The sequence below is a fragment of the Lampris incognitus genome, chromosome 11 (genome assembly GCF_029633865.1).
Source record: "Lampris incognitus isolate fLamInc1 chromosome 11, fLamInc1.hap2, whole genome shotgun sequence".
Lineage (NCBI taxonomy): Eukaryota > Metazoa > Chordata > Actinopteri > Lampriformes > Lampridae > Lampris > Lampris incognitus.
The window spans coordinates 13,630,799-13,642,948 of record NC_079221.1 but is presented as its reverse complement, the minus strand read 5'-3'; the positions used below and the strand labels follow the sequence as shown (position 1 = coordinate 13,642,948).

General features: G+C 41.6%; 1 protein-coding gene across 2 annotated transcripts in view; it reads right to left on the bottom strand.

The window, feature by feature from the left end:
• tbc1d4 (TBC1 domain family, member 4) overlaps positions 1-12,150 on the bottom strand; it is a 61,817-nt gene that overhangs the window by 37,909 nt on the left and 11,758 nt on the right. Inside the window, exons 3-9 of one of the 2 annotated variants that reach the window (XM_056289506.1) lie at positions 9,917-10,154; positions 5,334-5,578; positions 2,530-2,619; positions 1,128-1,232; positions 719-851; positions 482-573; positions 220-330 (exon numbers count right to left, since the gene is read on the bottom strand). In XM_056289506.1, coding sequence (XP_056145481.1) covers positions 220-330; positions 482-573; positions 719-851; positions 1,128-1,232; positions 2,530-2,619; positions 5,334-5,578; positions 9,917-10,154 — 1,014 coding nt within the window. Of the gene's footprint in view, positions 1-219; positions 331-481; positions 574-718; positions 852-1,127; positions 1,233-2,529; positions 2,620-5,333; positions 5,579-9,916; positions 10,155-12,150 lie in introns of those variants that run through there. The other variant, XM_056289504.1, reaches the window with a different exon arrangement.

Here is a 12,150-nt window from a genome sequence, read left to right as displayed (position 1 = left end):
TGTGAACCAGACTACTTTGTGAACCAGACTACTTTGGGTAGTTTGGCAAGCAGATCCAATCCTGTTCTTATCATAACACACGCTGTGAATTACTGTGCATTTTTTTCTTCTTATCCACATAACATATTCAGACATCGTGTTAATAATACCAGGAGTAAACTGGGTCCTTCACGTGACTAAGTATAGCTAATTAGGATGTGGTTATTCTAGAGTAATAACCTGAGGGGTCTCTCCGATGTGGAGGTGGGACTTTTGTTTGGCTCCACACAGTTGTCTCAGATGGAGAATCACCAGCTCATTCTCCTCCTGGTCGCATCCGGGCTTCATTCTCTGCAGATATGGAGACACACACACACAAACACACACACACACACACACACACATAAACAAGTTTTACGGTTAATAATCGCCAATAGCAGTTGATATATCAATGCTTTTGTCAGTGAAGAAGGAGTCTTCTCTAGGGGGCGCGAATCCCTACCTGAACCCGCTCAAAAATATCCGCCTGCTCGTTGTCAGACAGCTGGGAGAGATATTTTTGGATAGCTAGCTTAGCCCTGGGTGGATAGAGACCTAGAAACACACAGGGAGACCGGAATACTCATACAGCGCAGGAAGCTTCACTCTCACAGAGAAATAACGATCGCATTAAATATGCATGAAGGAAAGACACGGAGGGGAGTGCACGTCTGGCTGGCTTCACGCTCGTTCGGCTCACCCTCAATTCGCTCACACAGTTTGTGCAGGTCGTGCATGGGGCAGGCTTCACACAGCTGGACCTGCGTCTTGCTGCTCTGCAAGGTTGCTGCGGTGCTGAACGCCTGCTTCAGAGTCAACATCACCTCATCCACCTAACAAACACACACACACACAAAGAGGCCACAAAGACACACAGATAAGCAAACAGACACACATATAAGCAAACAGACCCACACACACACACACACACACACACACACACACACACACACACACACACACACACACACACACACACACACACACACACAGGGTACACATACAAATACACTCACACACACATAAAGGAGAGTAGAGGACTGCAGAGACTGAAAACAAAGGCTTAAAGCCTGAATTGATTTGTATTTGATATGCTGTGTGTGACTCACCAGGGACTCGCTGGCACATTGAAAGACGTAGCAGACATACTGACTGGGGCCAGACTCCACAGCGTCCCGACAAATGAACCCGAAATGGTCCGTCTGCTTTATTCCCTGTATCAAGGACCAGAAGAGGAACCAAAAGTCAAGAGACTGGGACATGACAACGTTTTTTTGTCCCATCACAGGGAAGAAAAATGATAATCACTACTGTCAGGACTTCCTGGTTAGACAACAGTGGGGTTCATTATACATTATCTCTGCATTATCTTTATACAGGATGTCTACTTAAAACACTGGAACAGCCCTTCTGGAAAAGAGAGCACACGTCGATGTCATTTAAGCTACAATGCCAAGAATTTACATAAAAACAAATGTCCTTTTTGATATTTCCTAGCCTATATATCCTATGTTTCCATCCTATCACTGGCATATTTAGGATGATAGCTTCACTGGCAGAGCAAGCTGGTGGAAAAGCTTTTCCAACAGACTACAACATCAATAACTAAACCTTTCTTATTCAGGGTTGACACAACTGCACTGGTGACTCGCATCCCATTACAAATGGATATCTGGAATTTGGGTTGCTCAAACACCACTGCACATAGAAGTGTAGCTTTAAATCATGGATAAGACACACAAAAAAGGCTTTTATAGTGACAGCAAGCACTACTGCAACAGTGATCTACAGAATGTGCACGAAGGTCAAATATTCTGCAGGGAAATAGTCTGTTGGGAGTGGATCAACTGAGTTTGACTTAGATGGAGTCAAAAGAGGAGATATTCAGACATAATACAATGACTGGCACTAAGCTATATTCTATATAACTATATTCCATCCATAATCCAAACCGCTTATCCTGCTCTCAGGGTCGCGGGGATGCTGCAGCCTATCCCCTTCACTATATTCTCTGATATATTCTCTGCACCATTGCACTTTATCACCTCTTATTTCGCCTGTATAAGTCAATCCTCGTGTATATATCTGAAGATTGTAGTGTTGTTATTCTATGTTAAGTACACGGAGAGAGCCACGAAACCGGAGTCAAATTCCATGTACTATGTGCAAACCTACATGGCCAATAAACACGATTCTGATTCTGAACTGAGAGTAGTGGTGGGCAATATGGAAAATATCACAATAATATAATCACAACTTCTGCGCACATGTGCAAAAATACCATGTTTAAGAATCCAGCTGAGGTTCATCACATTAAACTGTTTGGTAATGTGAAGTATAATATCAAACCAAAACGAGTTTTTAAATGATGCGCCCGCAAATATTTCACACCTAATTTTGTGAGAGATTTTAGGATTCTCCTTATTGATTTTGACATTGAAACTGTGTATTGTGACACAATACCATTGAAAAATTGTATACAATAATTACGGAATGATTGCCCAGCTTTACCTGAGAGCAAGATGAGATGTCTTTAAAGTTCTTCTCCAGCACCACTGATTTACTATCGGGACTTATGAGGTTTATCTCAAAACGCCCCACCTGCAAGACAAACATGTACAGACAGACAGACACAACGCACGCATCATGCAGGCCCACGCACGCACACACGCAAGCACGCACGCACGCGCGCATACACACACACACACACACACACACACACACACACACACACACGGTAACAAGGGAACTAACCACTGCACATAGATAATCAATGACTGCTTTAAATAATTTACAATGATCCATAAAAAGAACTAGGGTATTTTCAGAGGTCCGGTCAAATGAAGGACAGATATCACCCATGCACACATACACAAAGAAACATAACACACACAAACAAAATCAAGGTCAACAGTCTATGCAAAATGAGTTTTCCCCACAATTGACAGCAACAGAGAGAATTGTATTGCGGCTCATAAACTCTAGTTCACTAAATCAGCATCGACGTGCGTTTTCGGACTGCAAACGAAACAGCCTGCATGCTGATCATGAGGATGCAGCCTTCTACTTCCTCATAGGGAGAGCAGTCCACTCACAAATACTGCTGAGAAAGTTACAGCCCCTATAATCGAGGCAGTAACACATGGCCTCGCTTGCCTGCAGGTTGTAGCTGCCAACCGCACCCACATTAAACTGATTTACAGCACTGTAGCGTGCACCGAGGAGGCTAGGCTAAATGTAGGATGGGGATCAAATGACAAACAGCACTGAAACGAGCAAGCCTGTTTTTCCCTGTATGTGAGACAGACGGCATCAAATGCATAGTCTCATCATAACTTGTCCCATGCAGCTGAGAAACCTGTTATGTCAGTCCATCTGATCAATAAAGGGAAACAAGATAGCCACTCACAGACCTAGCCTTTACTACAAGGTAGATTAAATCCAAGGTGTATCAAATAAATGTGCAATTCACCAATTTGTACTGCACAAAAGAATACACTGCACTATATTTTTCCATCCATGCTGCAAACAAACACATTACTCATTCCCTTGGGTCAACTGCAAAGCGCTGGAATTCAAATATGACTGGATCCCTTGGTAGCATCTAAGCATGTGAGCGCATGTTGGGCCACCTATTCCATCACATGTTCCACTGAGAGGGTGTGTTGGTGTGATGAAACTCCTCATGGGAACCAACCTGACACCTGTCACCTGGACTGCCAGAGAAGAAACATCCGAGTACAGGAACGAGTCTCCAAAACAATTCCCCCACCAAAGTAAAACCCACAATTACGTCTTGCAAACAGAAAACGGCTCACATGCTGGTGAACGCTGCCTTTGATCGGCAGCATGAACAGTGTGAGTCTGTGTAGCCTCGTAGTTCAGACCACCAGAGGCAAGACCAAGTCCGCAATCAAGTCTTTAAGGGGGAAGAGTCCGAGCTTCTTTTTTTTTCTCCTTCGAGGAAGAAATGTTTCAGATTCCAATTTTAAGAGACATCAGCTACTTGTGATAAAATAGAAACAGATTGGATTAGATTGCAAATTATTGATGCTTTCAGGGGAAGTTTGATATTAATTTCAAAAATAAAAAGATAATTACCCCCGCCGGCAGATAGCCTGGAGGGAATTACACATTTGGTCATGTGTGTGTGTGTGTGTGTGTGTGTGTGTGTGTCTGTCTGTCTGCGACTAATCTCGCAAACGACTGGGCCTATCAGCCTAATAATTTTTGCACAGTTATGGCTGTATGATAAAGAACCTCTCGTGTTTGCAGTAATTAAAAACCTTAAAAAAAAGTTTGTTTTAACGAGTGCCGCTCTCTCTCTTCACTCACGCTCTAGCTTGCTCAACTAATGCAACTCAATGTTGCTGCCTGATCTAAGTCAATCGCTCAAATCTATGGTTGACTTGGATCAGGCACTGACATGATCAAAAGTTATTAAAAGAATTTTGCTAATCCTTATATGCAGAAGTTATAAAGGAACAACTTCCTCTAGGTTGCAGTCAAAACAGGAAGTGTTGTATATTCGTGTCACTGCCTGATCTGTGTCAACTGTAGATGAGAGTCAAACATGCGCAAGTGTAAACGGTTTACCCAGCTTTATTATATTACGAAAATAAAGAGCGGGTTAGGGTTAGACCAAAATGGTCATATAGCAAACCTTTTCTGGGCCTGTCAGCCTAATAATGTTTGTCCACAGGTATGGCTGTATGATCAAGGACCTCTTGTGGCAGTGATTCAAAACCTTGTTTTATACCGCAACTGAGTGCTAACACCTCAGGTGGTTTTTCGCCCAAGTCCAAGCACCGAAGAAAGGGAGATATGCAGGCAGTGCCTCTGTATTTTTCCTTCTCCTGGAAGGCGAAAAAAGGGTGGTTTGTCACCAAGTTTGAGCACCGGAGAGGAGGAGATAACACCTTGTGGGGATCTGCACGCTACTGAGAACACTCTTCTAGTTAAAGTCTTGTACTTGACCGGCCTTGAGAAAGACTGAGTCAAGTCCAAGTCATAATGCTGTGAAGTCTGAGATGAGACCCACACCTTCAAAATTGAACTGGAGACCATATTCATTCTCGTGTACCAGACACAGACAGACAGACAGACAGACAGACAGACAGACAGACAGACAGACAGACAGACAGACAGACAGACAGACAGACAGACAGACAGACAGACAGACAGACAGATAATGACCTTTTGAGGGAATTCTTTCCACAGTCAAGTGCAGGCAATACATGTATATAAAACCACAAGCCCCAGAATTCCAATGTAAATTGCATAGATACTAAAGCCCAAAGTTGGTGTTACTGTACCTGGAAGAGCATGGTGCGGTTCTTGTCTGCATCGGAGGGTTGAACATGGTTGGGGGCGCTGGCATGTCGGCGGCGTGTTGGGCCCATCATGACACCCTCCCCGGGTTTCCTCTGCAGGCTCCCCGCCAGGCTGCTGCAGCGAGTCCGGAACTCCTGCTGCTCCTCAAAACCTGAATCCTCCAAGATACACTCCGGAAATGCACCCCTCAGGTTTCCCTGACTGGCACTGCTGGAAAGGCCTGGACCTGAACCAGAGAGGACAGGAGAAAGACACCAACACAGCAATGATCTACAGTACAACATTCTGTTGTCTAAATTAACAACAACGAGAATTTAAGATCTAAACTTTCTGATAAAATGAGGTCTGCAATACAGTTAAGGTCAAAATTATTAGCCCCCTTTATGACATCAAACAAAACCCTTAACTTTTCCATGGAAATGATCATAACCAAAAGTGTTTATAGTTTAATTGCTTCCAAAAGAACAAAGACAAAATCTCCATTAAGCTTGATCAAGATATTTTACTGATGCGCTGAACTGAAACAAGAAAAAACAAAAATGACAAGGCCAAAATTAATAGCCCTCTGACAATTAATAGTCAATAGTGTAACCTTTCTGACTCACAACTAACAACAACCTCTAATGGTAGTTCCTAACCAGGTTGGCACATGTCTCTTGAGGGATCTTAACCCATTCTTCCATGGCAAATTTTTCCAGCTCATCCAAATTGCATGGTTTTCCAGCATGGACATTAACCTTGAGCTCTCGCTACAGATTCTCAATAGGATTGAGATCTGGGCTCTGAGAGGGCCACTCCAGTACCTTGATTTTGGTGTCCTTCAAAAGGTTTTGGACCAACTTGGATGTACACTTTGGGTCATTGTCTTGCTGGAAGACCCAGCAGCGATCTAAAGCTAGACTGGCAGCATATTTCTTTACATTATCCTTCAAAATGTCAACATAATCTTCTTTCTTCATGAACCCATGCACTCGAACAAGGTTCCCTGTGCCTGAAGCAGCAAAACAGCCCCACAGCATTATGCTGCCACCACCATGTTTAACCGTGGCATCTGCGTTTTTAGGGTTGAAGGCCTCTCCCTTCCTTCGCTAAACAAAAGAACCACCCATGTGCCCAAACAGCTGAAGTTTAGTCTCATCAGACCAAAGGACAGCCTTCCAAAACTCATGCCCATGTTTCAAATGTTCACGGACAAACTTCAGTCTGGCTTTGATGTGCCGCTGTGTGAGCAATGGAGTTTTTCTTGGATGGTGACCTCGAAGCCCACCACGATGAAGAGCCCTCACAACAGTCTTCCTTAAAACATAAAGTCCAGAAGAGGCCAGTTCAGCAACAGTCATCTTGGCAGAGATCCGGGGATTGTTGTTGACATCTCTGACTATTTCCCTCTCCAAAGTTTTTGAAATCTTGCACTTTGGACCACATCCAGGTTTGTTTCTAACAGTATTTGTCTCCTTGTGCTTTGCAATGATGCAACACACAGCTGTTCTAGACACTGTGAAACGCTTGGAAATAGCAGTATAGCCTTCCCCCTTAAGATGAGCATCCACTATCTTCTTTCTGAGTTCCAGACTGATTTCTTTACTTTTGGCATGATGAAATTACTTCTTACCAAGAATTTAAGAGTAGTCCCTCTCAATCAAGTGTTCAAGTGCCACTAGCCCTGTCCATTGGAGTCCCTTAAGTAAAGTTCAATGCTGATTGATTGCTCGGGTGTGGTTTGAACGCTGATTGATTGCTCAGGTGTGTTTTGAAAGCAAAAAACACATCACATGGGGGCTAATAATTTTGACCACCTCAATTTTCACTACATTTGGTGTAAAGCAAACCTGAAGATTTATTTTAAATTCCAAAATGTACCAAACAGGGGCCTTAATATTGATGAATGCTTTACTATGTAAAGTTTTATGAATGATGCAAACATTGGGCAGAATTTTAGGGAAATGTTCCATAGTTCCTCAGGAGCTAATAATTTTGACCTTAACTGTAAATGACAGAGTATTATCTGAAAACTAGTTTTAGTTTGATATTGTGGCGGACACTAGGGGCTATGCCTCTCACCCAGCAGGACTGTGAGCTGGGGGCGTGGTTTACGTTCCCGGGCTCGCTGGTGCAGGGTTGTTCCTGCTGCAGTTGGTTTTTGGAGTTGAGGAATAAACATCAAACTCGCCTTGGTCTCCTGTGTTTTTCCTCATTCCTGCCACAATATCATATTTTAAATTATCAAATAGTTTAATGTGATGAACCTCAGTCGGTTTCTTAAACATGGTATTTTTGCATATGCGAGCAGATATCGTGATATATCGATATTATTATCATGATAATATTTTCCATATCACCCAGCATTAATTCCTATACCAGTGCTGTTTAAATCATCCAATTACAGGGATCAAACAGTCCGGAACATTTTGGGTCCATTTTTATGCGGTCGACACTCAGTTATACATGCCACTAAAACCCGCAGATCCTAGCACCCTAGCAAATCTCACAACTTGCCTCTCTGACATTAAATCCTGGATGTCTCAAAATGTTCTCAAATTTAATGATGATAAGTCAGGTCATTCTGTTCAGTCCCGAAAATTCCATTAGCCCTTTTGTTACTAATCTTGGTGGTCTCTCAGGTAGTCTTAAGCAGGCTGCTAGGAATCTTGGGGATGCTAACCTCGGTTTTGATAATCAAATCAAACATGTTGTTCAGTCATGCCTTCTCCAGCTCAAGCTAATCTCCAAAATTAAGTCATTTTTATCAACTGCCAATTTGCAAAAAATTGTACATGCTTTTATCTATTCTTGGCTTGTCTATTGTAATGCAGTTTATTCTGGTATCAGCAAGGGCTCCCTTCACTGTCTGCAGTTGGTACAAAATGCCACTGCTCTGCTCATTACCAGGACAAAGAGGCATGACCATATCATTCCTGTGCTTGCCTTCCTACACTGGCTCCCTGTTATATTTCGAATTGATTTCAAAATGTTATTGCTCAGCTCACTTTTAAGGCTTTAAATGGTCTGGCTCCTACACACATTTCTGATTTATTGACCTGGCATACACCCTCTCGACCATTAAGCTCCGCAAATGGAGCCCTGGTGGTTATCCCCAGGTCTCAGTTTGTCACAAAGGGTGATCGGGCTTTGGCTGTTAGAGCCCCCACACTCTGGAACTCTCTTCCTGTTGAACTAAGACAAACCAAGCCTCTAGCTTCTTTTAACTCTCATCTTAAAAAGTTTCTTATTCTTATTTTTGCCTTGTCTGGTTTTATTTCTTTGTAACGTTGTTTTAGAAAAGTGCTATATAAATAAAGTTGTTATTATTATTATTATTATTTGTAGGCCTGGGTCTACTGTTATTAAAAATGTACTTTAGACAGCGTTAAGCCATGTTAATGTCATCTATAGTCTATTTCTAATTCCTGTTTGAAGCTGCTGATATTTGTTACAATGCAATAGACAACAGACAACAATCTACTACTGCCTGTAAGCAAATTACATCCAGTAAAACTGATAAGTTGTCAAAGCATTTAATTACAATATGTTTAATAAGTATACTCATCATTAGATGGTCATAAAAAAAACTTGTCTTTGCTTAGAGATGAGCCACGACAGAGATCATATCGGTCTGGATGGATGGCTCACAATAAGCAGTTTCCACTGATCTCCTCTCACTTTTGCAAAGCATTATTTCATCAATAATATCAATCAAGAGATAACTTGCCTCTTTGGGACTAGCACAAATCACTGTGTGGGTGTATAGGCCCACAGAAATGCATTGACAATTTCCTGGAAAGCTTGTTAAGCACACTTCGCTCCACTTTTGAGTTGGGCAAGGTTTCCCGTCCGAAATTCAGCAATCTGATCATCTTTCTTAAATCCTTGAATCCTTTTCTATTACCTGAGTGAAACGTTGTTTGAAAGTATTTGTAATAAATCTCACCTTTGTGTGGTATTCGTGATGCATTTGAAATGCATCTCTTAAAATAGAGGTTCCTCTTCCTCTTCTACGTCTCATAACGCACCTTTTCCAAATCCTGTAGGAAGAACACTAAACACGTTCTTTCATGTAGGAAGGCTTTTTATTATTTCCCTTTGTTCCTATTTAAAAGAAATAATTTTATTTTGTCCGCTGTGATGTCTGCGGTAATACAAGTAAGCTCAGGTGAATGAAAACAGAATTAGCGACAGTTATTTTCGACGGCGCACAGTAAAAAGGCGTAGAAGAAGAACAGGAGCATCCATATTGACAGACGCAGTTGAAAGTAGATTTGATATGCTACACAAAGGTGAAATTTTGTATTTATTACAGAGACCTTCAAACAATATTTTTCATTCGGGTAACAGAAAAGGGTTCAAGAATTTCAGAAAACTTGACAGATTGTCAAAACTCAGCCGGGGAATCTTGCCCAACCCAAGTCAAAAGTGCTGCAAACAGCGCAGAACAAGTCAGGCAACTGTTGATGCATTTTTTTTCCATCATTAGCACCCACGCAGTGGTTTATGCTAATAGTCCCAACGGAAAATTCAAATGAATGAAACGAGTTGGACCAACTGTCTTGCTACAACAGACCCTTACCTCCACCATTGGTCATGTCCACCGACCTTCGCCTGTCGCCGTCCTCCGGGTCCTCATTCAGGATGGAGGAGAGGGGTTCTCCTTCTCCTCCCAGTATAAACTCCACAGGGGCGTTCTCAGTCGAGCTCCTCTGACCGTTGAGCAAACGCATGTGCTTACGTTCCACTTCGTGCTGCCGGAACTTATCAATGCAGTCATCAATGAGGGTAGACGGAGCCTTCTTGTGCCCAACTGTCACCTGGATTGTTTAAATTCAACGATGTGTGTTATCGATCTTATCAAATACAAACACTTGACTCATTCAGATAACTTTACTTTTCCACTGAGAATTTTATGTGTGGAGGGCATATACACAGGCACATCAACACGTACAAGTCAACCATTATATATATATACATTTATAAACACACACACACACACACATAGGCCTACACACACCCACACACACACACACACACACACCTACATACGTAGGTATGTACGTATTAAGATCTGGAGTGTGTACACAACAAATTGAGAACTTTGACCCTTCAATACACCACTTAATTCCACTGCTGTCTCCGCAAATGGTCTGGTGAGACCAGCACAGGCAGTGTTGTCACAATACAAGCCAACAAGACATGATCCTTTATTAATAATAATAATAATAATATAAAACAATGTTACAAAGTGCTTTATAAAGAAAATAAAACCAGACAAGGCAAAAATAAGAATAAGACCAAAAATGCAAGAGTAAAATAAAAACAGTATAAACAAATAAAAACAAATATCAAACATTTGTAAAAGCTTTCATAAAAAGAAAAGTTTCTACATGAGATTTAAAAGAAGCTAGAGAGTTGTTTTGTCTTAGTTCAATAGGAAGAGAGTTCCAGAGTGTAGGGGCTCTCACAGTAAAAGCCCGATCACCCTTTGTAACAAACCGAAACCTGGGAATAACGAGCAGGGCTCCATCTGCAGATCTTAATAGTCGAGGGGGCCTATACCAGGTCAATAGATCAGAAATGTATGTAGGCGCAAGACTATTCAAAGCCTTAAAATTGAGCAATAACATTTTAAAACCAATTCGAAATACTATATCAGGGAGCCAGTGTAGGGAGGCAAAGCACAGGGGTGATATGGTCATGCCCCTTTGTCCTGGTAATGAGCCAAGCAGCAGCGTTTTGTACCAACTGCAGATGGTGGAGGGACCCCTTGCTGATACCAGAGTAATGTGCGTTACAATAGTCAAGCCGAGAATAGATAAAAGCATGTACAATTTTTTGCAGATCGGTAATTAATAAAAATTCCCTGATTTTGCAAATTACCTTGAGCTTGAGAAAGCATGACTGAACAACATGTTTGAATTGATTATTGAAACCAAGGTTAACATCGAATATTACCCCAAGTTTCCTAACAGCATATTCACACACAGGAAGTGACACTCGCTATGAGCCTCAGTAAAAATGAACGCAGTATTTTATGTTTTTAGATGTTATTGGTGGTAGATGGTAGATGTTATTAGTGATTTTTATCCAAAATGCTTAGAAAAGTAGTTTTCTATCAACTCATCTCCTTCAAATTCAGCATACTGAACAAATTTCAGCTGGGTTTTAGGATGCACCATAGCATAAAGTCCGCTCTCCTGAGGGGGGCAAATGATTTGTTCTTTTCTTTAGATTATGGAAATTACATTATTTTAATTCTTTTAGATCTCTTGGCTGCCTTCAATACTGTTGATTACTCCATCCTCTATGACTGCCGTAAGCATGTTGTTGGTATTCAGGGACAAGCCCTTCAGTGGTTTGTCTCCTTCCTCCAAGACCAATCAGCCTCTGTTAAAATTGACAATGTGTCTTCTTCCTCCACATCCATCTCCTGTGGAGTACCACAAGGCTCCATTTTAGGGCCTATTTTTCCCCCATATACGTATATGCTTCCTTTGGGGTCTATTTTTTTAAAACATAATATCGCCTACATTTGTTATGCCAACGACACTCAGCTGTACCTCTCACTGAAATCTTGTGATCCATGTAGTGTTAACTCCCTGCTAAATTGCATTGAAGATGTAAAATCCTAGACAGCAAAAAGTGTTATTGTTGATTCTGGTTTAAGATTTGATAAACAAATCAACTCAGTTGTCAGCACTGACTTCTTCCATCTTAGATCAGTTGCAAAATTAAAATCATTCTTGCTCGTTAAAGATTTGGAAACTATAATTTATGCTCTGATATCTTTTCGCCTCGACTACTGCAATT